Raw genomic sequence first — 26,651 nt, forward strand, 5'->3', positions numbered from 1 at the left:
TTTCTAAGTACACAATTGTGATTCTCCAGAAATATTTTTCTCATGTGATTATGTTAGAATGTTTCCTGTGTATGCATTCCAGGTCAGACTCTCTTTATCAAAATTACACGAGGACACAACAATCTGAAAACATTTCACACATTGGGTCCAACTTCAAAAGGCTTTAGAAAATGACCTGATAATTCTTAAAATGTGAATCAATGAACCAAACATTCCATACAAGAAATAATGTATTAGTTGACCTATTGCTTCAAGTATCTGAGAAATGGACCCTATAATGAAAATTTTACATTGACCAATCCACTATGTACGGTACATGTAAATGCAATCAAGATCAGATGAACCCTGCTGGATGGACATTTAATATTCCATACACCAAACTAGTTAACCTAATGCTTTTACAAAATGTAAAATATAGCAGGTTATTTTAATGTATGGTTTTGTTTGTGGTTTGGGCTTCATACATAGTAGTTGAGTGTTCACTGTGTTTGTTACTTATGTCTCTTGGCTTTGTACAATGCATTTAATTGACCAGTGAAATGCTGAGTGGGTTTATTCCAAAATGAAAATTATCAGATATATTCTCGTTTTTGAAAAAAAAAGACCTAATTAGGAAATAAAACCTAGACCAATCTACCATGGAAATGAGGTTAAGATAAGATAATATAAATTCCAATAAACAGACATTTTTAACTTACCAAATATATTTGACCTTTTGCTAATAGTAACGGGGAAAAGGACTAGACCACAATACCTTAAATTTGACAACTGAATCACGAAAAAAAGGGGGCAAGGTTAGATGAATCCTTAACAAACAAACATATAAAATTCATTCCATATACCAAATACAATGTATAGTTAACCTATTGTCTACAGTATCTGAGTAACAGACATAACCACAATGCTCAACATTTACCCTTGAACCATAAAAATGAGGTCAAGGCCAGATGAATCCTGCCAGACTGACATGTAAATACACCTTACAATCAGATGTTGTTCCAAATATAGCTAATCTATTGCTAATAATGTGTAAGATATGGACAAGACCACCAAAACTGATCTACTTTCATCACAGGTGAGACCAAAAATTAAAAGTAAAAGTCAACTGACCAAGGTCAGACAACCACATATGAGAGTTATCAATTACCGTTACTTATTCATGAACCAAAACATATAAATAAACTCTGTCTCAAACTATCTAAGACAAAGCTTTAAATTTTCTACGACTGAAGGCTAAAACAAAACTAAAATACATATAAAGAATTGTTCAGTTTTATGCACATAATAATAACAATATGATTTTATGTAAAGCATATTAGCAAGAAATTTGTTATGACCACAGGCCACAATTTATATATACACACAAAAAAATCATATGTTTTGAATTTAAATTCTCCATAAAGTTTGACAAGAGAATAAAAAAAGAATGAACTTCCCAAAAAATTTAGTATACAATGTATATCATGATCAACCTGAAGAAAAAAATTCCACATGGTCTCAAAATATAAAATTTATGTGTACATTTACCTTGCTTGAAACAGGATAAAAATGCTTGGCAAAGTCACACATTCTACCTTTTTCTCAGCCTTGTACAAATAATTTTATATTTTGAGACAATGTATAGTCATTTTCAATATAGTCATGTTCTTAAGTCTAAAATAAAATATATAAATAGAAAGTTAACAAAATTATGGTACTTTATAAATAGTTTTTGAACATTCAGATAATTCACTGATAAATCTTAAGATTATTTATAATATTATTTCTTTCCCATATTATCTGAGTCAAATAAACTTGGATCATTGTCAACATTTATTTTGCTTCTAAGTTCATGAAGTTAATAGTCCCATGGCCTAATATTTTAAAGGAAAATTGATTTATATAATTTATGCTTAAGAAACTAGATTAGTTTAGGAGCACTTCTCTTGTTTCCTTTTTTCCATATTTGTATAATTTGCACTCATTTGTTAAATTATAACTAAACTGAAATAAATATTTTCACACTAAAGAGGTATTTTTGTAAGAAATATAAGAATTACTGATTTTTTTTAAATTCATTTGTAAAGTTCACATATATAAATGATTTTAATTTTAGAGCCCAGTTATCTGGTGAAATATCAATAGCTGCCATAGAATATTATTGACACTATAAACATTACACACTGTACAAACAGGTGCAGCAGTCCATGCTCTTTATGACACTATCAAACCATCTATTTATAACATGTAGTGTAAGAAAACAACATTTTAGATAAAGTCTGGTACAAGAAATCACATTGTATTTCATTTACATGGAATGTTAATTTAATATAAATCACATTAATGATAAACATTTAATAATAATATTGACTTGTTAGAGATAAAAAAAAAAGAAAGAAAAAAAAGCAAGAATACTGTGAATTAATTTTTGCTCATTGGATACCAAATTTTCATTGATTTTGTCGTTTATGTTGACCCAGGAAACTAAATGTTCAACAAAGTACATTTTTTTAATTTGTTTTATGTACATCTTTGCACATCCCAAAATACAAATATCCATGAAACTCCACTATTTTCTCAATCCATGAAAATTGGTACATATCTATCAAACTAAATAAATCCACAGTACCTCATATCAAATAATATAGACTACTTTACATATTCTAATATTAAAAATTATTCTGATAAATTTTATATTAATTTCATAAGTATACATTTTCATATTGACATTTCATGAAGAGGTTGATATAGTCAATTCTGATTGGTTAGCTGTCAGTGATGTTGGAATCTGTAATCCTGATATGAATATCTGGTTATTTGAATTCGTTCCATTTTGTGCAACAGAAAAATCGGAAGAATTCATAATTTTTGGTTGAGAGGTGACTGGTAATGTTAATCCCAGCGGAAGTACTTGTTGTGCAAGCGAGGAGAAATTGTTTGAATTCACATTTGTCTTATCGTTAGTAAGTTTTAGTTCTAACGGCATCGCCTGTGAAAAATGAAGAGCTTCCTGAGGATTAGAAAAGTCAACAGAAGTAACTTGCATGTCTTTCTTTGTTGGATTTATAGATATGGGGTTCTGTATCCCTGTTGAGATTGTCTGTGTATTACTTAACAACTGGTTCCCAACAACACTATTAACAACTGTTGGTTTGTTTAATGTTTGACCTATTGTCTGTGACTGGTTCCCTGATAATGAGTGAGCCATTAAATGATTCAGGGAACCAGAAAGATTCATTGAGGTATTGGTTGGGGAGTTTAGCTGTGCATTGACAGTAACATTCATAGACATTGATGGAGGATTAATCCTTTTCTGTTTTTGACGTCTATTACAAAACCAGACTCTGACAACCTCTCGTTCCAAATTTAAATCCTCGGCTAAATTAGCTATTTCCTCTGATGATGGTTTAGGATGTTGTATGAATGCTTTCTCTAATGCCACCCTGACGGAGGTATCTATACTGGTTCTCTTCTTCCTCCTTCTGGCTATGGCTTCAGGGGAAAGGTTTCCAATAGTACTACCTCCCGACACTGGAGTGGTCGGACTAGCTGACAACATGTCAGCATCCTTCAGCCATTTCTGTAATAATGGTTTTAACTTGCACATATTTTTGAAGCTCAGATTTAATGCCTCAAATCTGGAAATAGTTGTCTGACTAAAGTCATTACCATATAACTTTCCCATAGCTAGACCCACATCACCTTGGGTGAATCCTGAAAAATAAGGGGAAATGTCATCTTATTCTATGATTATAGTAAAAATTATTTCTTGAAACCTAAAAATTGAATGACTTAGTGATAACAAAAGTTCAGAAACCTAGGTTGAAAAGAGATTAACTGAGCATCTGAGTTATTGTACCTTTTCTAATCTCTTATTTTAAGGTTGTGTTTTTTTGTAAAATTTCTGCCTATTTATAAGGATATGCTATATGAATGACTCCTGTTTTACACATAGCTGTAGACCAACACTCATACCATTAATACATTTTTAAAGTGTAAGTTCACAAGGTTACAGCCCATAGGAAGACATGTCATCCTACCAAACATTTTTTTGACTAAGATCAGTCTTAGCTCTAACTGCTAAATGCTGCATGCTTAGTGGAGTAGTGTGCAGCAAATACCAATTTTTAAAGTCTATAGTTCAACTTAGTTGGGGAGCTCACTCACTTCCTCCTGCACGCAATGCACACATGCTATCAAAGACAGCTGAGGTTGATACTAGTTGAAATCTGTTGTTAGTATGTATCTTCTTGTTGTGATTCCAGCTGTTGTAGATATCTGTAACATCTTTGTTTTTCTTTGTTATAAATGTGTTGTTTTCTTTGATGTTTTGAGAACATAACTACAAATAGTTTTAATAAATAAACTTCATTTAACCAAAATTCAACAAAATATACTTTTTGATAGGTTTTAAGGCCATTGAAAATGCAAAAAGTGCAAAATTTAATGTTAAGTTGTGTTTCCTCCCCCTTTTAGATTATGAAATTTAACTAGATTTTTTGGCCAAACAATGGTGACCTGTTAGACAAAGTATTCTCTGTCATTCATATACACACCTAATTCAATTCTTCTTCTTTTAAAAGTTTTCGCAAACTGTTCCAATTCTTCCAAATCAATGTTTTCTTCCTAAAAGATAATGTGCATTTGTTATAGAATAACAGACAAAATATTGTAAAAATCAAATATATATAACCTTTGATCCATAATTTTAAGGGGATACAATGCAAACTTAATAGATATATTTGAAACAGGAATCTAAATCTTCAACCATGTAAACATTTTCTATATATATGCTTGTATGCAAACTTAGGTAAACCACAAATTAAAATATTCAGCAAAATACTATTCCCTCAATACATGAAAGTAAAACTTATCCACAGTACATGTGAATTTGTAATTTAGATTTAGAGAATTACGAGAAAAATCACTGATGAAAAATACTTTGTTTATGTTCTAGTCATTTCCTCAAATTTATAAATAAAACAAGGAAAACATCTCAATATTTCAGGAAAATGACACATATGAGTAAACTCTTATAGAAACCATTCTTATAGTCAATTTTGATAGTGAAGTTTTGACACCTATCAAAAAAGGCTTGAAAATCCAACATCATGCCCATTATTTACAATGATCTTTTTTTTATGGGCACCTTTCCTTGCATTCTTTAACCAGTATTAATTCAAATTGAGGCTCAAGGTTGTAAATAATGGAGAATTATAAATTTTCTGGTTCAATGGTTGTGTGGTGAGATTGAGTTTCAGGTTACTGACAAAAATAATAAATCTACAAGATGAAGACTTCAGTTAACCATAAACCAGCTGACTGCAAGTTAACATACAGAGTTATAAGAATAATAAACCTACTGGTTGTATGGTAAGATGCATGGATTATAAGAATAATAAACCTACTGGTTGTATGGTAAGATGCATGGATTCCTCTTCAAGTTAACATACAGAGTTATAAGAATAATAAACCTACTGGTTGTATGGTAAAATGCATGGATTCCTCTTCAAGTTAACATACAGAGTTATAAGAATAATAAACCTACTGGTTGTATGGTAAGATGCATGGATTCCTCTTCAAGTTAACATACAGAGTTATAAGAATAATAAACCTACTGGTTGTATGGTAAGATGCATGGATTCCTCTTCAAGTTAACATACAGAGTTATAAGAATAATAAACCTACTGGTTGTATGGTAAGATGCATGGACTATAAGAATAATAAACCTACTGGTTGTATGGTAAGATGCATGGATTATAAGAATAATAAACATACCGGTTGTATGGTAAGATGCATGGATTCCTCTTCAAGTTAACATACAGAGTTATAAGAACAATAAACCTACTGGTTGTATGGTAAGATGCATGGATTCCTCTTCAAGTTAACATACAGAGATATAAGAATAATAAACCTACTGGTTGTATGGTAAGATGCATGGATTACTCTTCAAGTTAACATACAGAGATATAAGAATAATAGACCTACTGGTTGTATAGTAAGATGCATGGATTCCTCTTCAAGTTAACATACAGAGATATAAGAATAATAGACCTACTGGTTGTATGGTAAGATGCATGGATTTCTCTTTAAGTTAACATACAGAGTTATAAGAACAATAAACCTACTGGTTGTATGGTATTGGTAAGATGCATGGATTCCTCTTCAAGTTAACATACAGAGATATAAGAATAATAGACCTACTGGTTGTATGGTAAGATGCATGGATTCCTCTTCAAGTTAACATACAGAGATATAAGAATAATAGACCTACTGGTTGTATGGTAAGATGCATGGATTCCTCTTCAAGTTAACATACAGAGTTATAAGAACAATAAACCTACTGGTTGTATGGTAAGATGCATGGATTCCTCTTCAAGTTAACATACAGAGTTATAAGAATAATAAACCTACTGGTTGTATGGTAAGATGCATGGATTCCTCTTCAAATTAACATACAGAGATATAAGAATAATAAACCTACTGGTTGTATGGTAATATGCATGGATTCCTCTTCAAGTTAACATACAGAGATATAAGAATAATAGACCTACTGGTTGTATGGTAAGATGCATGGATTCCTCTTCAAGTTAACATACAGAGTTATAAGAATAATAAACATACTGGTTGTATGGTAAGATGCATGGATTATAAGAATAATAAACATACTGGTTGTATGGTAAGATGCATGGATTCCTCTTCAAGTTAACATACAGAGTTATAAGAATAATAGACCTACTGTTGTATGGTAAGATGCATGGATTCCTCTTCAAGTTAACATACAGAGTTATAAGAATAATAGACCTAGTGGTTGTATGGTAAGATGCATGGATTCCTCTTCAAGTTAACATACAGAGTTATAAGAACAATAAACCTACTGGTTGTATGGTAAGATGCATGGATTCCTCTTCAAGTTAACATACAGACTTATAAGAATAATAGACCTACTGGTTATATGGTAAGATGCATGGATTCCTCTTCAAGTTAACATACAGACTTATAAGAATAATAAACCTACTGGTTGTATAGTAAGATGCATGGATTCCTCTTCAAGTTAACATACAGAGATATAAGAATAATAAACATACTGGGTGTATGGTAAGATGCATGGATTATAAGAATAATAAACCTACTGGTTGTATAGTAAGATGCATGGATTCCTCTTCAAGTTCTACTGGTTCCTTGATTGATTCTGATGCTTGTTGTTGTTGTTGCTGCTGCTGTTGTTGCAGTTGTTTAAGTTGTTGTGACACATTCTGAGATTGCAGCACTGGAGCAGGTGTTGGTTGAGTTAGAGCAGCAGCCTGTGTTGTTTGTTGTAAGACTGGTTGTTGAATCTAAAAAAGCAAGACTTAAAAGATATAACATTAAATCACTCCAAAAAATTAAATAAATTAAATGTCAGATGGAAGGTTATTCAGTTCTGACTCATATTTTTGGTAGACTTTGACATTTCTTAATTAAAGGGTGGCTGTTTCCTATGGGGTTTATTGGGAAAAGTACAGGCCAAAGGTTGAAAATTATTAAATTCTACTACATTGTCATCGACAAACATTTTAATTTTGATTATAGTTGAAAGGTACAAGTTTTGTTCTCATAGGTTTTTTCACTTAATACTTTTCTTGGGTACATTCATGTGAAGCAGTTTCTTTTTAAAATACAGAAATATTTTTTTCTTATTTTCAATGTCTGATGAAAAAGTGTAAACAACAAATTACAAATTAAACTAGAGGCTCTAAAGAGCCTGTGTCGCTCACCTTGGTCTATGTGAATATTAAACAATGGACACAGATGGATTCATGACAAAATTGTGTTTTGGTGATGGTGATGTGTTTGTAGATCTTACTTTACTAAACATTCTTGCTGCTTACAATTATCTCTATCTATAACAGTACTTTCTGTGGAAAATGTTATTGAAAATCTTCAAATTTTAAGAAAATTGTTAAAAATTGACTATGAAGGGCAATAACTCCTTAGGGGGTCAATTGACTATTTTGGTCATACTGACTTATTTTTAGTTCTTACTTTGCTGTACATTATTGCTGTTTACAGTTTATCTCTATCTATAATAATATTCAAGATAATAACAGCAAAAAAATACAGCAAAATTTCCTCAAAATTACCAATTCAGGGCCAGCAACCTAACAACCGATTATCCGATTCATCTGAAAATTCCAGGGCAGATAGATCGTGATCTGATCAACAATTTTACTTCCTGTCAGATTTGCTCTTAATGCTTTGGTTTTTAAGTTATAAGCCAAAAACTGCATTTTACCCCCATGTTCTATTTTTAGCCATGGCAGCCATCTTGGTTTGTTGGCCGAGTTACCGGACACATTTTTTTAACTACATACCCCAATGATGATTATGGCTAATTTTGGTTAAATTTGGCCCAGTAGTTTCAGAGGAGAAGATTTTTCTAAAAGATTACTAAGATTTACGAAAAATGGTTAAAAATTGACTATAAAGGGCAATAACTCCTAAAGTGGTCAACTGACTATTTTGGTCATGTTGACTTATTTGTAGTTCTTACTTTGCTGTACATTATTGCTGTTTACAGTTTATCTCTTCTATCTATAATAATATTCAAGATAATAACCAAAAACAGCAAAATTTCCTTAAAATTACCATTTCAGGGGCAGCAACCCAACAAAGGAATGTCCGATTCATCTGCAAATTTCAGGGCAGATAGATCTTGACCTGATGAACAATTTTACCCATGTCTGATATGCTCTAAATGCTTTGGTTTTTGAGTTATAAGCAAAAAACGGCATTTTACCCCTATGTTCTATTTTTAGCCATGGCGGCTATCTTGGTTGGTTGGGCGGGTCACCGGACACATTTTTTTAAACTAGATACCTCAATGATGATTATGGCCAAGTTTGGTTAAATTTAGCCCAGTAGTTTCAGAGGATAAGATTTTTCTAAAAGATTACTAAGATTTACGAAAAATGGTTAAAAATTGACTATAAAGGGCAATAACTCCTAAAGTGGTCAACTGACCATTTTGGTCATGTTGACTTATTTGTAGATCTTACTTTGCTGAACATTATTGCTGTTTACAGTTTATCTCTATCTATAATAATATTCAAGATAATAACCAAAAACAGCAAAATTTCCTTAAAATTACCATTTCAGGGGCAGCAACCCAACAACGAAATGTCCGATTCATCTGAAAATTTCAGGGCAGATAGATCTTGACCTGATGAACAATATTACTCATGTCAGATTTGCTCTAAATGCTTTGGTTTTTGAGTTATAAGCCAAAAACTGCATTTTACCCCTATGTTCTATTTTTAGCCATGGTGGCCATCTTGGTTGGTTGGGCGGGTCACCGGACACATTTTGTACACTAGATACCTCAATGATGATTGTGGCCAAGTTTGGTTAAATTTGGGCCAGTAGTTTCAGAGGAGAAGATTTTTGTAAAAGTTAACGCAGGACGGACGACGGACGCCAAGTGATGAGAAAAGCTCACTTGGCCTTTCGGACAGGTGAGCTAAAAATGCGCCAAAAGCACTATTCTAATGATAATTATTTGGAAATTTGTTGTTCACTATAGCTATTAATAAGAAATCCCTTGAATCACAAACCTGTTGGGCCAGTTGAGCATGTTGTCCGAGTGATGCCAATGTCAAATTCTGTAACACTGGAATACCCTGAAATAAATCCATATTTTTTTTTTACACAATTGCATACTGATGAATTTTTATCGAAATAATAAAAATGCATGTACATGTATTTGTTATAAGCAAACTAGTACTCTACATGTAAATGAAAGTATGGGAAAAAAGAACCTGCAGTGCTGCTCATATAATTTAAACTCATTAAATTCAGTAAAACTTGAGAAAAGTGTGACAAAAAAAGTCTGTCCATTCAAAATATTAATAATAAATCAAAGACTCAAATGGCTTTGTTGCATAGAATGGTAGAATGTTCTGATAAAATTCCTAAAAAAAAATCATCATACTAAAAGCAAATACACAACTTATGTGCAATCTTCTTGTCTATTTTCAGTGATCTGGGTTTAAAACTGTAGAAATTGATAACACAAAATGTATACTCCCTTACATAAATTGATACAAGAAACCCATTAAGTTAGGCGAGATGAAAATTAAGTTTGCACACAAAAGGCTTGAAATAATCTCATCATGCTTAATATCACTCTAAGACATAAGCCCGGATTTCCTAATATTTTTCTATAAATTTATCTCAGCATGTTATCAGTATCAGTTAGATATAAATTATGTGGACACACTTTTTAGTGGTTCACTAATTATAACCAGATGTTGATCACAAAATGATAAGCTATAAATTTATATTTCTCTGTATCTTTCCTCCTGATATTGCTGTTTCTTGAAATAATCTTGTTGCTGTTGAATACTTTACAAACTCAAAGAAAAAAAAACAAGATTTGTTTTCCATACCTGGTTCTGAATAATGAATGGTTGTAGTGAAGCTCCACCCAGCTGTGATGTATTAATGAGAACAATCTGTGGTGAATTGGCTGCTGTCAGACCCTGTAAGGTGGCTAATGTAGGTGCAGCATTGAATTGTTGAGTGGCTTGTGTTGTCTGTGCTGTCTGTAACGCCTGGTTCTGACTGGTTTGAACCTGTTGTAACTGCAGCTGGTGCTGTTGAATTGTCTGTTGAAGTTGTTGTAACTGTTGGAGATCTGCTGCTGACAACTGTATCCCTGCTAGTCCACTAGAAACTGGTACCTAATTTGAGACAAAATAAATTATACTGAAATTTTGCATTTTTTTGCTTCTGATTGGACAAATCTTTTATAATGTCACTGTTGTATATTCTTGTTCTATTTTCCCTAAACTGATACTTGCATTTTCTGAAACATTTGAAAGTATTCAATCTTAATATGCTGATAAGTCAGTAAGAAAGTTTTATATGACTTGTCCAAATCTATTTATAGTGAATAAATAAGACCAAATAAGCTCCAAAATGTACCTTATCTTTTGGAAATTTTAGTGATTTCCCCTCATTCACTCCTATTTTTGAAGAAATGTCTTTAAAGACATGAAAGATAGAAAGCATACCTGTCACTTGTTTTTACTTTTCATTTCATTAATCCCTTTAATGATGAGTTTTTTTTTTCAAATCTGAGATCCATGGTATTAAATTAATTAAATATAAACTCTCTTTTTTTTTGCTTGAAAAAAACAAATAAATATCTCAAAAAGTTGTAACATGAAAATTGGTACATTCTTCGTCAAAATCTATGTTGTGCACAGTACATGTAGATAGTTGAACAAATATTGCTAATGACAATAAATCCAGTGCTGCTACTCCTGTCATTTTTTTAAAGAAAACTGTTCTTCCCCTTTATGTACATACCACAGCTGGTTGAGCAAATCCTCCCTGTAACAACAATCCACCTTGTGCTGCTGCTGCTCCTGTGGCCATTGGGAACTGTCCAGCTAACAAAGCATTCTGTAGCTGTTGTATTGCTGCAGAAGCACTGGTGGCCTATAATAAATAAGTTATTTCTTACAATTATTATAAGGATTATGAAAAAGGATTAAATTTGCACTAGATTTCCAAAATAAAAAATCCTTTTCAACTACCATATAAATATTTGTGAATTTAGATTAATAATTTTTTATAAATCACACATTTTTTTTGGCAAGTCAGACTGTGTCTTATGTAGCTCTTTAATACACAGAAGTCATTTATACACCATGAAATTAGTCACAGATACATCAAAACAAATTTTCTATTGTTAATCATTTGGGCAAGATTTATAATTAAAAGCCTCATCATCATCATCTCTCTTCTATGAACAACACTTGATTAAGAACAAAAGGTTCATAGAAGATAGATAACCTTGGATATGCCATGATGGGCACTGTTGTATAGAATATAAGTCTTATTTTGCTAAATAATTTCTTTGATGGCAATGCCGCATTGCCATCAAAGAAATTATTTAGCAAAAGAAGACTTATATTCTATACAACAGTGCTCTCCCCTGGCCCTTAATGGACTGCAAGTCTGCAATGTATAGTTATTGACCATTGTTTTATCGGTCTTACTACGATGTGAACTGTATTAACAGTTCGCCTTGCTGTGTTCTGTATGGCAAATTTAAAACTGATTTCTGTGAAATATTTCATTATGGAAAAAAAATAATTTGAAACTACATGTACATGTACAATTGAGGTTAACAATGTTTAACATTTCAGTGATTAATAAATTAACTATGTGCTATATATGATGACCAACACACTGTTCCACAAAAAAATGTGATTTTTAGTGCACATGTAAATTTAAAGCAACAATTTGTGTTAAAGGAGTAGGTCCAGTAAGACCCCTTTTTGGCCCCAAAATATAGCAGTTTTACAAAATTGTTAAAATGTAAACCTTTAGATATTTATTGGACAGTAGAATGCTTCTGCTACATAAATATGGGCTGTTTTTGACAATACAATACACATATATTCAGTACTAGCACCATGAAGTCATGCTAAATTACTAAAATCCTCATAATTCTAACATTTTAGTTAAATTTTAGACGGTTATCGTGTAAAACGAAAGTGGCCGCATTAGTGTTCATCCTTAATATTGAAATGTAAGTTGTATTTTATGATAATACATTACATATATAAAGGTTGAGGATGAGCACGGATGCGGCCACTTTGATTTTTTACCAAAAACCATCTGAAAAGTGACATTTTTCGGCATATTAGGTAGATTTTTCATATTTGACAAGCTTGAATCAGATCGTTTTTAATGACTAAATCTGTTAAAATCTTTCACATAAACTAATTAATTCAAATAAAATAGACACTTAAGTGTTTAAAAAGTGGTCAAAATCTTTCGTCAGATGAACCTGAAATTTGAGGCCAAAATCGGTCCTTACTTTGGTAATGAGAGGCTGGTATTCATTTTGGAGTCCCCCCTATAGACCCCCAATTTGCAATAAGCAGCAAAATTCTACCAATTCCTGTTCTTACATGTACAAATGATGCAATTCTAAATTGTTTAAGGATGTGTTAGTGTCTCACATCAAGTTGTATCTCCCACTTCCCCACCCTTCATAATTATTCAAGCACATACTAGATGTAGTGGTTTAGAGGCATATCCTCCTCCTGCTACCCCCTCTCCCCCATTGAATGTATTACCAGATTTAGTGTTTTAGAGGCACCCCCCCCCCCCCTTCTTATTGCCCCCCTTTTTTTAGTATTAAAGTACATACCAGATTTATTGGTTAAGAGGCATATCCCCTCCCCCATTAAATGTATTTTAGTACATACCAGATTTAGTGGTTTAGAGGCATCATCCCTCCTGTTGCCCCCCCCCCCCCACCCCCCATATTATGAGTATTAAAGTACATACCAGATTGAGTGGTTTAGAGGCATCTCCCCCTCCCGTGGACCCTTTATGATTATTCAAGTACATACCAGATTAAGTGGTTTAGAGGCATCTCCCCCTCCTGTTGACCCTTCTCCTTGAGACACATCTCCATTCATCTTGTAACCTGTAATCAATAATGTATTATATTAGATGGTGATCATTATCTTGCAGTCAATATCATAACACTGATGTGTTGACCAAAATACAATTTACACAGAATGGGATCATTATATCAAACTAATCTGTACCGTTACTTCTCTTAATATTTTTTATTCAAGTTTCATTGACAAGTCTTTTGTAGATCTTGGCAAACACTATTGTATTGGACAGAGGTCTTTGAGGAGGATTTTTTTCCAGATTCTTTTCTGAATTTTTAAATTTTCATCAATTATCACAATGTACTTTTATATTTTGTTTGCAACTTTAGTGCTGTGTAGTCTTTAGGTACTAATAGGAATCATGTTCTGTTAAAAATTATATATAAATTCTTACCAAAAACCATCACAAGTGATAAATACAATATTATTTAGTACAGTTATCTTGAATTGGTATACATATATCACATGTATATGATGATTGTTCGATTTAATGATTGATTGATTTTTTTTAATCAAAACACAATTCTTAGTTCAATAATAGTAACTGAAAATGAAAAAATTGTAAAATTTTCAGAAAAACATTGTCATTGTCTTAACAAAGACATATTTCATGCATTTTGAAAAGTCTTAACAGCCAAAGTGTTGTTCTCCTCACTGAATATTTGAATTGACATGTCTGGAAATCCAATTTCCCATATGGATGAATCGACAGCCTTCACTTATGGTAAATAAATTTATATTATATGAATATGGAATGAACTGGATCAACACAATGTCTGATGATAATGAAAAACTAATATTCAATTTACTTTGGCCTTAATGAAGGGGGAATGGAAAAGTAATCTCAGGAACAGCAAAATAGACAAATGAATATTAAACTATGTACTCAATGAATCAACGGAGAGGATTGAGAACTTCAAAAAAAAACTTTAAAAAAAATGTTTAAAGCTGCCATGAGTCAGCAGAACATTTGAGTACTGAAAATTTTGAACATCAATTTTGACTGTCTAAAGTCAAGAATCGAGAAGAGGATTTAGCAATCACAAATCTGATTTGACAATCCTACATTTGAAATGTTTCCTGTCATTCTTATAATTAGATTAAAAATACATTTATAAAAGAAAGAGACAACAAAATCAGGAAATTTGAGGGAAAAAAGCCAATGCATCAATGGAACAGTTATTGTATTTATCCTGCATGTCCATTTTCTAAAATGGAATCATTAAATATTAAAAGTCCTTATAATTGGAACACATAACACATAAATGTATTCATCATACCGGTAGCCAGGGGATTTTTGGGCGACCCCCCCTTTGAAAACAAATAAGCACTGTTAAGGTCAACGTTCTGTTCGAATTGTGACTGTTAAAGTTGGGTTCGTTAGTCCAAATACCCCCCCACCTTGTTCAGTTTTCAATCATATTGGTCATTTGAGATATTTGTCACATATGTTATACATGTTACAATTACATTTTATACAAATGCTGCTCAAGGATCCAGAAATTTTTGAAAAACATTTCAATAATAAATTTTAGCTCTTCCCAAAATATTCTTTTCGAAATCATTCAATGCAACTCCCCTTTTAAAATACTAAACAGTTTAATAATTGAAAAATTTAGACAAATAACCTTGCATCTTTTACAACAAAAAAACAAACTGCATCAAAACATTTTCTTTTAAATAATCCAACTACAAATTATAAGTACTTAGACCTACTGTACCCATACTATAAAATGTGTTAAAGTACAAATGAACTAGAGTTTGCTTTAACCATGTTTTACATGTTTTACATGTAACAATGCTTATACAGAAAAAAAAACACATTTAAATAAAACATCTGCGGAGGAAATTGTACATTTCAGTTCATCAACTTTTATAGTTGCCATTTGAGATTTATCAATACACATCAATAATAAAATTGTCAATTAAGTGTTGTTAAATTTGGAACAGATCTAATTTTCATAAAAAAAGATAATATGATGTTACATTACCGTATAGTTTTTTTCTCATCCTCTCCTTTCCCTTACAAAGCCTTACAGAGAAATGATTAACATTTCCAATATAAAGATGTAAATTAACTACAGAATTTGCATTCATATCACACCCCAATACACAATTATGTTGTTTTGTATTAAAATGAGCATTTTCATTCTAAGCTGGTGGGTTTAATCTTTAGAAATGTCACAAACACAATACCAGGATAATTTAAACGGTACATTTTGTATCTGAATATGTAAATTTTCTGAATAATATTAGTGATTTAGTCGCTATTTTCTTCAGTAAAGAAATAAATAATTAACAATCTTAAGGCTTAAAGGAAACTGTTACGTCGGCTTTTAAAGATGATGCATGCGTAAACTGAAACAACTATCATTAAGATTGCCTGTTTGCCCAAACAAGACCATAGCCATGCCAGTGAAAATATGAGTGGGATGATTTCTTATTAAATGCTTTTTGAAACTGAAATTATATGTCTATTCTAATGTTAGTTAATTTTTAAAAGTCTAATTGACTTAATTGTATATGCTTTTACAAGTACATGCATGCAAAAATGCATTGCACAGGAATTTAGACTACCTTAAGATTTCATTTTTTTTTTCAGCACAGGTCACATCCTTGTATGGTGTCAAGACTAGACTATTAGTGAAAACCTAGTGCCAGTACTGGAACTGACTCAGTAAATGTTACATGTACAGTTACCAAGAAGTTACAATATCACATTCACAAGCACGAAAATTATTTGTTATCTTATGTTGAATGGGCATTTTTGGAACAAATAAACTACAAAAGATTGGTACCTATAACGTAGGAAGGCGTCCCAGAAAAAAAATAAAATAGCCTTGCCAGACGTCATAATTATTTGGACTACCTATAAGCCAATGTTAGACATGTTAGAGTACATTTTGGAGCTCAAATGGCACTATAAATTATCTAAACAAAGTAAAAAGCCTGCTCCACCAATTGATGCAATTAGGGCACATTCAGTCACTCAGGTGATAAAAAAATAGCGAAAGGCTATCAGAACATAGCTGTATCACAGTTAGTCTTTATACTGAACCACAGGCCCAGTAGCCAAGGGTTGCAAAATTCCTTTTGGGCCTGTAAATATTATCCATACAGGCCAACAGAATCACTGAATGTAACCAAAATTTTCCCAGAACTGAGCTCCAGACCTACAGATTTTAAAGATTGTCGTGAAGACATGGCAATTAAGTTTAAACCTTTGAAACCAACAAGTTTACCCATTTTGAAACAATTCATGACCCATGGGACATACCTTTAAAACATAAAATGCTAAGTCGCTTGTGAAACCTGAATCTGCATGTCATATACATTGTACATGTAGATCTGATAATATCATATAATCCACTACACAAATTTGTAAATCTTAGAGACTATTTTTGCCTTTTTTAAGACAGAAACCATGACAACAGCATAAACAGTGCAAAATTAAACTGAATCTGCATTTTATAATCATGATAATATATAATGCAAAGTTTGGACATTTTTATTATACTGTGGATTCACTGATTTTCGAGGATATCAGTTTTCGTGGTTTGTCTTCAAGAAAACTCACATTTTCATGGATATTTGAGTTTTTTGTTTTGCCAATCTCTGTATACAAAGCCTATAGAAAATCCAAACCATAATCATCATTAATGGATTGTAAGCAGTCTTCACTTTGCTTTAAATTTTTTATGTGGTTTTTCTGCAGCTTTTGGTTAAATTTCTTACCAGTTATATAAGGCAGTTTGCTTTGAAGAAAGGAATTGCGTCAACATTGGAACTAAACTGCAAGAGCTTGGGGTGGAGAGCAGTAGTTACAATTGAGTCACAGTAACTGAAATATATGTTTGAACATAACCAAAATGTGGTGTCCCTTAATTTTTTATAAGGTAGCAAAACTGATTTGAGAGCAAACCAAACATTCAATGTCACTAAAACAAAATCATTGCTGGAAACAAACGCTTACAAGTGCCAATCCCAATTTATAAGTAACACATACATGTATGCACATGTACATTTTCACACATATGCAGGTAGAAAATTAAATTTCCATCAACATTAAAAAAAATAAGATATAAAGAGAAACTCCCTGAAAATGATAAAAAAGGATTCAAAAAGGTAACTTCATCTCCATAGGTTAAAATATTATATATTTGTAGGTTTTTTGCCTAATGATGTGAATATTAAAATTAAAATTGTACAAATTTCCCCCCTAAATCCCCTCTTACAATCTATCACCAAAAATATGTAAATAGAGTTAATTTGCATTGGTTATTTAAATCTAATGGTCTGATCAATGTTTGTACCCTGCTGTCTTTATTCATGAATAAATACACTTTATAAATATTGATGAAATTCGCTTGGAATATATTAGATGTAAATTGGATAACAGGAAAGCTGAGGCTCTCCACTTGTGCAAACCTCACTTGCACATCAATATGCTATATAGTGAGCCTACATGTATATCTTGTCTTTGATAGTTAACATTAACTGTTACTTAATGACCAATGATTATAATTTATATTTCACTTTCTATGTACTAATAGTTGGTCTTATAAAAAATATTCACTTCTATAGCTTTTAATTATATACATATATTTGCATTCTACCTATAGCTAGTATTGTACAGCAAGCAGCTGCAGTATAATCCAAAAATATCGATACACATGTAAATTTTATTTGATACAACTAAACTGTTTCTCACACATACATGTAACATACTTTTAATGAAAAAATCCCAGTACACAACATAACAATGGTTTATTCAATTTTGTGACTTCCTTCTATAATGGTAAATCCTAGGTATCATTCTCCTCAAGTCTGTACTGTAGTTTTGTCTATATGTACATGGGATATATAAATTTTATCTCTAGAAGTATCTATAGTCAGTTGGAACAGTCAGTGTAAAATACATACATTAGTCAGAAAAACTTTCAGTTATACATATAATATGAGTTATCTCCCATTATTCAGAATATCATGATTCCAAACAATTTCAATACATGATGTAGCATGAATATAAGAGGACATTTGAGATGATAAGAGACAATATCATTTGTGAAACATTTTCCTCATTATTACACTGTAATTAGTAATATATAATATGCAGGTCAATTCTTATTATAATTTTGCTTTTCTGAATGTTAGAATTGCTCCACTACAGCCTCTAGTCAATAAATTTGTAACAACTTGATAGCAAAGCCTTATAAATATTTATGAAGGTAATTTTCGTTAAACTGATCAAATTCTCAGACCAACTCAAACATTAAAAACAGCTTCCGATTTTATTAAAAACTTTATAACATTTATGAATATTTATGAATTGAAACGATTTGAACAAGTGTACAATATATTTATTAGCATTTTTTTCTCATCTTTAGAAACAAAAGTACTTTCATGGAAATTTTCAAATCTATAACAATATCCTAATCATGAATAAAGAATTAGCATTAAGCATATGAATTTTATTATTTTGTAGTACTAAAAGTAATAATGAATACATCAAAATATAAAAAATACAAAACCACCATCATGTTTTATATCAACAAATTAAATGAACAGTCATTATTAATTAAAATTGATGGCATTCATTAGATATCAATGTTACAGTACAACCTGTGACATCCTCTTAGTTATGTCCACCCTCTTGCATGGTCAACATCCAATGGTGAACATTTATTGGGGTATTCAATCTTGAAATGTTGGCCATTTATTGGGGGTCATAAAACATAGGTAGATGTGTTATCTAATTATGTTACCTGTTAAAATCAATCAGGGTTGAAGTTTTTAGTTGGTATGTTTCATTAAAATTTACCTGTACAGGTAACTCAGGTTTCTTTTAAAATTGACATTTCACCTTTTTTTGAAAATGTATAATAAAATATTGTTTTACTCTGTCAATATATTATTATTTTTCTTTGTCTTTAATTTTATTTAATTTTTTTAATTTTTTAATTGTTTCATTTTTCATTTTTGTATGTTTTTTTTCATTACTTTTTTGTTTCTTATTCTTTAAATTTCTTCTTGGTAAGAATCTTGAGTAGAAATGTCAAAAAGTCAAAGATAAAGTTATTGACAAGCATTTGAAATAAACAGACTTTTAATTATTGTTTTTTTTAAGTAAAAGGTAAATGTACATGATGTACATTGTATTTAATTGTTTGTTTGCATTATTAAATGAACTATTACTATTAATAATAACTCTTAATCATGCAAATGACATTTAAAAAAGTTTTCTTAACAAAATAAGATGATCAATATTAATCATTTTACAATAAATTTTGATAACATCTAATACATGTAATATTATTCTGGAAAACTACAATATCATTATTATGGTTTAGAAAAAACTAATTTTGTTTATCTATTTTTTTTTTTCAAATCTCAAAACAAGAGTTGTGTGCACAAACAATCACTGAAAAGACTTATTTTCCAAATGCCCACCTAGTTATCATCAAAATTTGATAAATATTCATTAAAAATGCTTATCTTAATGAAAAATGTTCTTATGTCTGAATAAAGTGAATCTTATGAAAAGAAATTATTTAAAGAAATTGTCTTGAAACTTATCAAATATATTAACATCTTTTCAATGATTGAAAACAAAATGTCAGCCATGTAGTTGAGAGGAAAAATAAAGAACTGAAGAAGGCCAATGGCCGAAACCTCTTGAAAAATTGGTTTATTTATACAATTATAAATATATTATCTTCAGTTTGGTTAATTTCTGTCAAAATTTGTCTCCAGAAAAAGTAAAGTGCACTTCTAAAGATGGTGACACTTTTATGGTCTATTAATTAAATCATATTTTTTTTGGGTGTATTATATTGTCAAAACTGCTGGACTGGCATGATACATATTCTTGGTATACATTTGCAAAGAATATTTCACTCAACCTAGGCCTTTTAGATGAAGTTAATAATTGCAGGGACTTGAATGAATTAATATAAGACTTTTTAAGTCCTTGATAAAAAATGAATTTAAAGAAAAATCTGAGAATAAAAACTTATGATAAAAACTGTAAACTTGATTTTGTCAACAGGTAGAGAATTATTGGTCATAATTTAGAAACAGAAAATAGTGGACAATATAAAATTCCTAGAAAGGATAGAATGAGTAAACTGTGCCTCTTGTTGGTAAATGAAGAACACTCCTTCCGTGATTGTAAAATTAACAAAACAACTTTGAGATAATCTATTTGAAAATCATTTACCTTCTCATAATATTGTCTCTTACCCAAGGATTTGTATAGTAAGACTATACAAATCCTTGCTCTTACCCAAGAACAAAAAGTAAAAGAAATGCTTAACCTCTAAAACATGGATCATGTTTCAAATATCATATGACAATAAAAATACTATCAAATTTTGCTGTGATGAATATTTCCAATATTTATATTTTATTCAATAGAGAAATAATGAATTGCCTAAATTTTATTTAGCATAAGTCTTAAAGACAATCTTAAACATATGTTAAACAATGTTGAATGCAGATCAGTCTATCTACAATAATAAACCATTTTGATTTAAGAAAATTAATTTGAGAAACACCTTTTCAATAGAAAAAGGCAGGCATTGTAAATGTTTGCAGTTATATTTGAAAATGATATTCATTTATTCTTCACTTACCAAAAAATATATATAACTTAAATTGATTAAAAATTATATAAAAGGTATAATATCAAAACTAATAGTCATGAGACAATTTTTTTTTATTAAGCTATTTGTTCAACTAGTCTTATTATTTCATTTAATTTTTGAATTTCTTGTCATAATCACAGCTAATAAATTTGACACATACATGTATATTTTACCTGAGACACATGACCTATAAGTTACCTAATTTTACCACTTCAATGCATTCAAGATTTCCCTTTATCCTTGACTAGTTTTTGATTAATACCTTGTGTATTAAAAAAGCAACAGGGGGTATGATGATGAACATATAGGGCCACCATGGTGAACATATTTTTTATGGCCACCATTAATAAGATAAAGTCACAGGTAGTACTGTACATAACACTATAAGTTAGCTACAGTGAGGTATTCTTTTTTAGGTTCTATTTCTGGTTTGTTTTCTAAGTGTTGCACTGTTGATGGTTTTAGTCTTCGTGGTTATGTTTCGCATAAAAAACTGTAGAATCCAAAAAGACACTTTTATCTAAATCAATGTAAACATATAACATGTATAATAAGATGTGGTATGATTGCCAATGAGACAACTCTTCACAAGAGACAAACTGACATAAGATGGACAACTATTGGTCACTGAACAGCCTTCAACAATGATCAAAACCCATACTTTACCATATTTCCTGATAAGCTGTGATAGTACCATTAAACATATTATTAGCTATGAAAATAAACTTGACAGGGATATATATATATTTATCACATATTTGTTAAGAATACGTCAGGTTTTGAATACATGTACATGTATGTAATAACCTCAAAATTACCCATAGCAAAAAAGAAGTTATTGGATGAACATTGTGCCCTGATTCCAAATGATGTGACATCATTGCATCCTTAGCGACACGTTTGTGATAAAATGTGTAAGATTTTACCTTTTATGTTTCATTAAATTATAAAATTGACCTTTTTTTCTCTTTTCTGCAAAACTAAAGCCTTGAGGCCGATATGGGAGTCTCAGGATGATACCAGGGCCAATATGGAAAAGGGCGTGTTATAATCTATACATATATGTACTTGAACATGAATGCTATGCTGAACCTCAATAATTCATGGCTGATGATGCAGGGCCAAATACATGTAACTTCTGTTGAAACAGTAAATGGTAAAACAACTACATACATTTGTACCATGCCCAAATACCTTGACTTACAAAAATGTATCATAAGCAGTTCCCTTTTATATATACTAACCAAAACACAACCGTACACAAGGAAATTTAGCAAAAGTTACATATTTTATAGACACGATAGACAGCTGTTGACTGAAAGATCAGGGACAAATAATCTACATGAAAATGAAATGTGCCAATAGTCATATACATGTAGTTTCATATCTGCATATAAATCACTGACCTTTAATAAGTGGTACCCTTTAAACTCGCCTAACCATAAACTTATATACATGTATGCATGGGCCATGATCAACTATATACAAAATTTGTTGTGCAAGTGTAACTTAAAATATTGTAAGTCCCATTTTTCTAAATAGTGTTGGGAAATTAAACATGAAGTTTAAACAAGGCAATATCATAAATACATGTATTTAACAGAGTTATAAAAAGCTATGTTAGAATTGAATTTACATTTTACAGACATGAAGAGTAACTCTTTGTTCCATTTTCTTTTGACTACTATCAAACAAGCACCTTTGATAAATAAAGCACCTTGCGATTACAAACTGTGACAGTAGTATAATAAGGCCACAATTTTATGTTAAAGGGACATAGCTTCTAGAAATCAAAGAGCTGAATAGCTCTGAGGGGAAAGAGGGGGGGGGGGGGGGGGGGGGGGGTAGGGGGAGGTTATCTTTTGATAGTCTACATACAAAGAATGAACAAAAGAACAGCTAGAACATGTAGAAAGGTTGACAATAGTGCAATCAATTGTTGTTTGATGTAATTTCCTTTCCTTAGTTAAGAATTCATCATGGAGTCAATTTGGACCAATGGAAGAGGTCTGCACCTTCTCAATCAAAACATTTGATTAAAGTTGAAAGTTAATTATCTAAAATCAACTGAATTTCGATCATTTAACAACATTTTCATTGTGTACCACTGAACAGCAAGCTAGGGTCATTCTCCATGTTTTGTGACAGTACTTTAACTTAAAGTTTAAGATTTTTAATCTTTTTCCTCAAGAAAGTGAGGACTTAAAAATCTATTCAGTTTTTAATTTCCATTGATAAAGTTCCAGTTACAACTCTCATCACAGTGGTACGTGTACTTATAAAAACAAATATGATCGTTATAAGCTGTGTGCATGAAGCTTGCTTCCAGATGCTACATTTTGATATATTTGTAAATTTCATGAATAAATAAGTTTAAACTACAAAGAGAAACATTTTTAATTTCTTATATTTTTTACCATTACAATGATTATGTTGGTACACAAAATTTGTTTTAAATGGAACACTACTGATCATATACTAAATGTCACATTTTAAGGGTTCAGATACATTAACTTTTATTTAGTGGATAACTACTCATCAATTGAGGTGCTCCTGTATTGGAGGAAGATTCTCAAAACAGAATTTTACAGAAAGAAAGAAAACTGCCATTTCTCTCCCCATTTTCATGTTTCCCCAGTAATTATATAATTGCAAGTTGACCTAGAAATTAAATCATTGCATCATGTAGATGTTTGAATCATCTACAGCAAACATAATTATGTTTATTGTATTAAAACAAATACAGATTTTAAATTGGTGCATGAATTCTGAGAATGATTTTAACAATCAGTAAAGGATATATCCCTGCATCTACCGTAGTTTGGCATTCCAACACTGACGTCATTACAATATAATAGGTTGGATATATTTAGAATATTTCGAAAATAGATTTCCCGGATTGTAAAAGAAACGTATATAGTGTAAGGGACAGATCAAAATACGACAATTTCACAAGAAACAGTAGGGAAATGTGTGAAAAAGTGTTTAAATTCAATCTATTCTCTTTTGTGTATCCTTCTCATCAATCTCAGCAAGATTTTTTGGGGGGTTTTCCAAACTATCAAAACAAAACGATTGACGTGAGGGCATGTCACTCTGGCCAACCCCATAGGGGATTGACGGCTTGAAGCCGTCTTTCCCCCAAAAAATGATTGGTTATTTTCTGTCAATATGCACATCTACATAGTTTCATGAAATTCTGTTGTGAGGTTTCAAAGGAGTTGCATTAAGAACAGGACTGACAGACGAGTCAAAAACACTATACCCTCCGCAACTTTGTAAGATTTAAATAAATGAGAAATCTGCTCATGGGAAACAGATGCAGCTGCGCTTGAAGATAAAATACAAAATCAGATTTTTTTTTCTGATTTACTAGGAACATATACATGTAACGCATGATTGACATTGAAAGAGAAGCCATCAAAAATTTGTGATTGGTGGTACAAATGTAATGAGCATTGTACATGTATATATACGTTTCATAATATTTCGTTGAGGCACACTAAAGTTATAGGACAAAAATGTCAGATTTAGCAATGTTTCCATTTATTGGGGGGCATAACGACAATGTTAAATCAAGAACAGTTATCCGAAAAAACTGCATATATGAGGAAGGTTCGACCTTTATCAGGACTCCGGGATTGTCCACTTTTTAATTTTGGGATTTTGTGAACGAGCTATATTATTGCTAATAATCATCTTTGATTTTGGGATTTAGTTTGATCAAGACACAGGATTTACTTTTATTTACATCCAGGAATTCAGGGTTTTTATCTATAGGGACTCTTGTTTGAAAATATAGCATCAGCTAATACCCCTCCGGTGCACCTGCTTTGACTACTGGTTTTTGTAGGAGTTCATGTATATTTTTTAGTGATTGGCGTTCTTTATGTGATTGTTCCTATTATACCTGAGTTTATAAAACTTTATTTGTTCAACAATTAATGTTTTTTTTAAATACTACTTGGATACATTTGCACATTAATATTTGTTTTTATATGATTTTCAGGGGCGCATCCAGCCATGGAAAAAAAGGGGGATTCCTAACCACTGTTTTTGGGGATTTCTTGGAAGAAACTTTTGTTCATCTTGGTCCAAATTATCAGAAACATACATTGTATAATTAAAACTATTATATTCATACATGTCTCTTAGTTAGATAATATTTTTAATAAATATAGTTATTGTTGATTGTACTGACTACTGATAATACTGTGCTACCAGAATAATACTTTCTTTTACTCAGAGGACACTTTTTAGCCTTTGGGCATTTTCATTTCAATGAATGTCCCTCTTTTAACGAAACGTGCGTTTATGTGTAAAACCTGAATATTTAATACGAATATACATACAATTGTAAATACAGTAATTTGTAATATGCATATATGCAAAATAAAGCTCAAAACAAGCACTAACGTAACTACACATCTCTGATAAAAAATGAAAACTGGCAAGGACAAGGTAAACCACATATCTGTGATCTCACTTCTCTATCTTCGTTAATATAAAGATTTTAAGATGATCTGTTTTTCCGATACATTTTAATGACAAGCAAGAACAAATGACAATCAAGTTAAGCGAATTATGAAATTATGAATATGTAAACTACAATTATTTTGATTATTCATTAGAATGAAACAAATTTCCGCCATTTTGAATAATCATGTTGCCACATTTGCATTTTTCTAAATATTGTTGCAAGAAACTGAGGACTATAAAAACCCAAGAACTACTTGGTTGACATAAGAAAGGTCAAAGTAATTACTTACTAATTAATCGCTTGATTGGCGTCTATGTGTTGTTTTAGAATTCACAATAACATGCAAATTAATCAGCTTATAATTTGCATACAAACAAGCCGACAATGGCTCGCGAAGTAATTATTGAAACGTTTTTGATTGGTTGATAAAAAAAACCATCACAGTTTATTCTAAATTCTAACTTTATTCGGCGGGAAATTTTAAAATAAGAAATGGATTATTTTGTACAAGAGATTTCTAATTTGTTTATAAACACATTAAAACATAGTTAGAGAGCGATTAAGGACATTTTACATATTTATATCGATTATCTAAATGAGGCAGGTGCTACCTCTTTATTGCTAAATAAAGTTAAGTCCTGAGACTACTATATATGATATATATTTATCATGTCTATCATGATCTATCATGACTATTTATAACTCATATAGTTAAAGTAGTCTCAGTTGAGACTGAACATATGACATGACCTATACAGTTCAGATTATTAATATTACATGTAACTATTGCATGAAGAGGGGGGAGGGGGGAGGATCGAGGGGTCCTGATCCCAAATTTCCGGGCCTAAAAACAAATTTGTACACCATATCTCCCACAATAGTGACAGCACTGCATAAACAAACAGACTGATGTCACTTGTAGATAATGATTTGCCTAATGTTTTTTAAATCATCTCCATAGGCGGATCAGGGGGGGGGGGGGGGGGGGGGGGGGGCTTTCGTGGGAAAAATTTGGTTGATTATATAGGAAATCACTGAAGCATGGCTGGAGTGGGCCCCCTTAGGTCAGTCAGAGGCCCC

At 31.3% G+C, this 26,651-nt stretch overlaps 1 protein-coding gene across 4 annotated transcripts; it reads right to left on the reverse strand.

Moving 5' to 3' along the window:
- Positions 1–1,259: 1,259 nt before the first annotated feature.
- On the reverse strand, positions 1,260–25,987 carry LOC139524512 (POU domain, class 2, transcription factor 3-like). Of its 4 annotated transcripts, none has more exons than XM_071319333.1 (8): positions 25,861–25,987; positions 13,395–13,471; positions 11,332–11,463; positions 10,407–10,700; positions 9,573–9,638; positions 7,113–7,316; positions 4,536–4,605; positions 1,260–3,693 (listed from the first exon to the last, which is right to left on the reverse strand). In XM_071319333.1, exons 2-8 carry the CDS (start codon positions 13,461–13,463, stop codon positions 2,711–2,713), a joined length of 1,818 nt encoding a protein of 605 aa, XP_071175434.1. In that variant the 5' UTR covers positions 13,464–13,471; positions 25,861–25,987; the 3' UTR covers positions 1,260–2,710. The 4 variants fall into 4 exon arrangements, with proteins under 4 accessions (XP_071175434.1, XP_071175435.1, XP_071175433.1 ...); XM_071319334.1 differs by lacking the exon at positions 25,861–25,987 and adding an exon at positions 18,174–18,284; XM_071319332.1 differs by lacking the exon at positions 25,861–25,987 and adding an exon at positions 15,437–15,542.
- Between the last annotated feature and the right edge of the window lie 664 nt (positions 25,988–26,651).

The sequence above is a fragment of the Mytilus edulis genome, chromosome 5, assembly GCF_963676685.1.
Source record: "Mytilus edulis chromosome 5, xbMytEdul2.2, whole genome shotgun sequence".
Lineage (NCBI taxonomy): Eukaryota > Metazoa > Mollusca > Bivalvia > Mytilida > Mytilidae > Mytilus > Mytilus edulis.

Excerpts from the sequence above, each read along its gene's own strand:
- LOC139524512 (XM_071319332.1), bottom strand. The coding sequence starts at position 15,542 with ATGAATGCAAATTCTGTAGTTAATTTACATCTTTATATTGGAAATGTT. Across the intron at positions 13,472-15,436 it reads GATGAGAAAAAAACTATACG|GTTACAAGATGAATGGAGAT; the intron begins GTAATGTAACAT and ends TATTGATTACAG. Across the intron at positions 11,464-13,394 it reads CCTCTAAACCACTTAATCTG|GCCACCAGTGCTTCTGCAGC; the intron begins GTATGTACTTGA and ends TATTTATTATAG.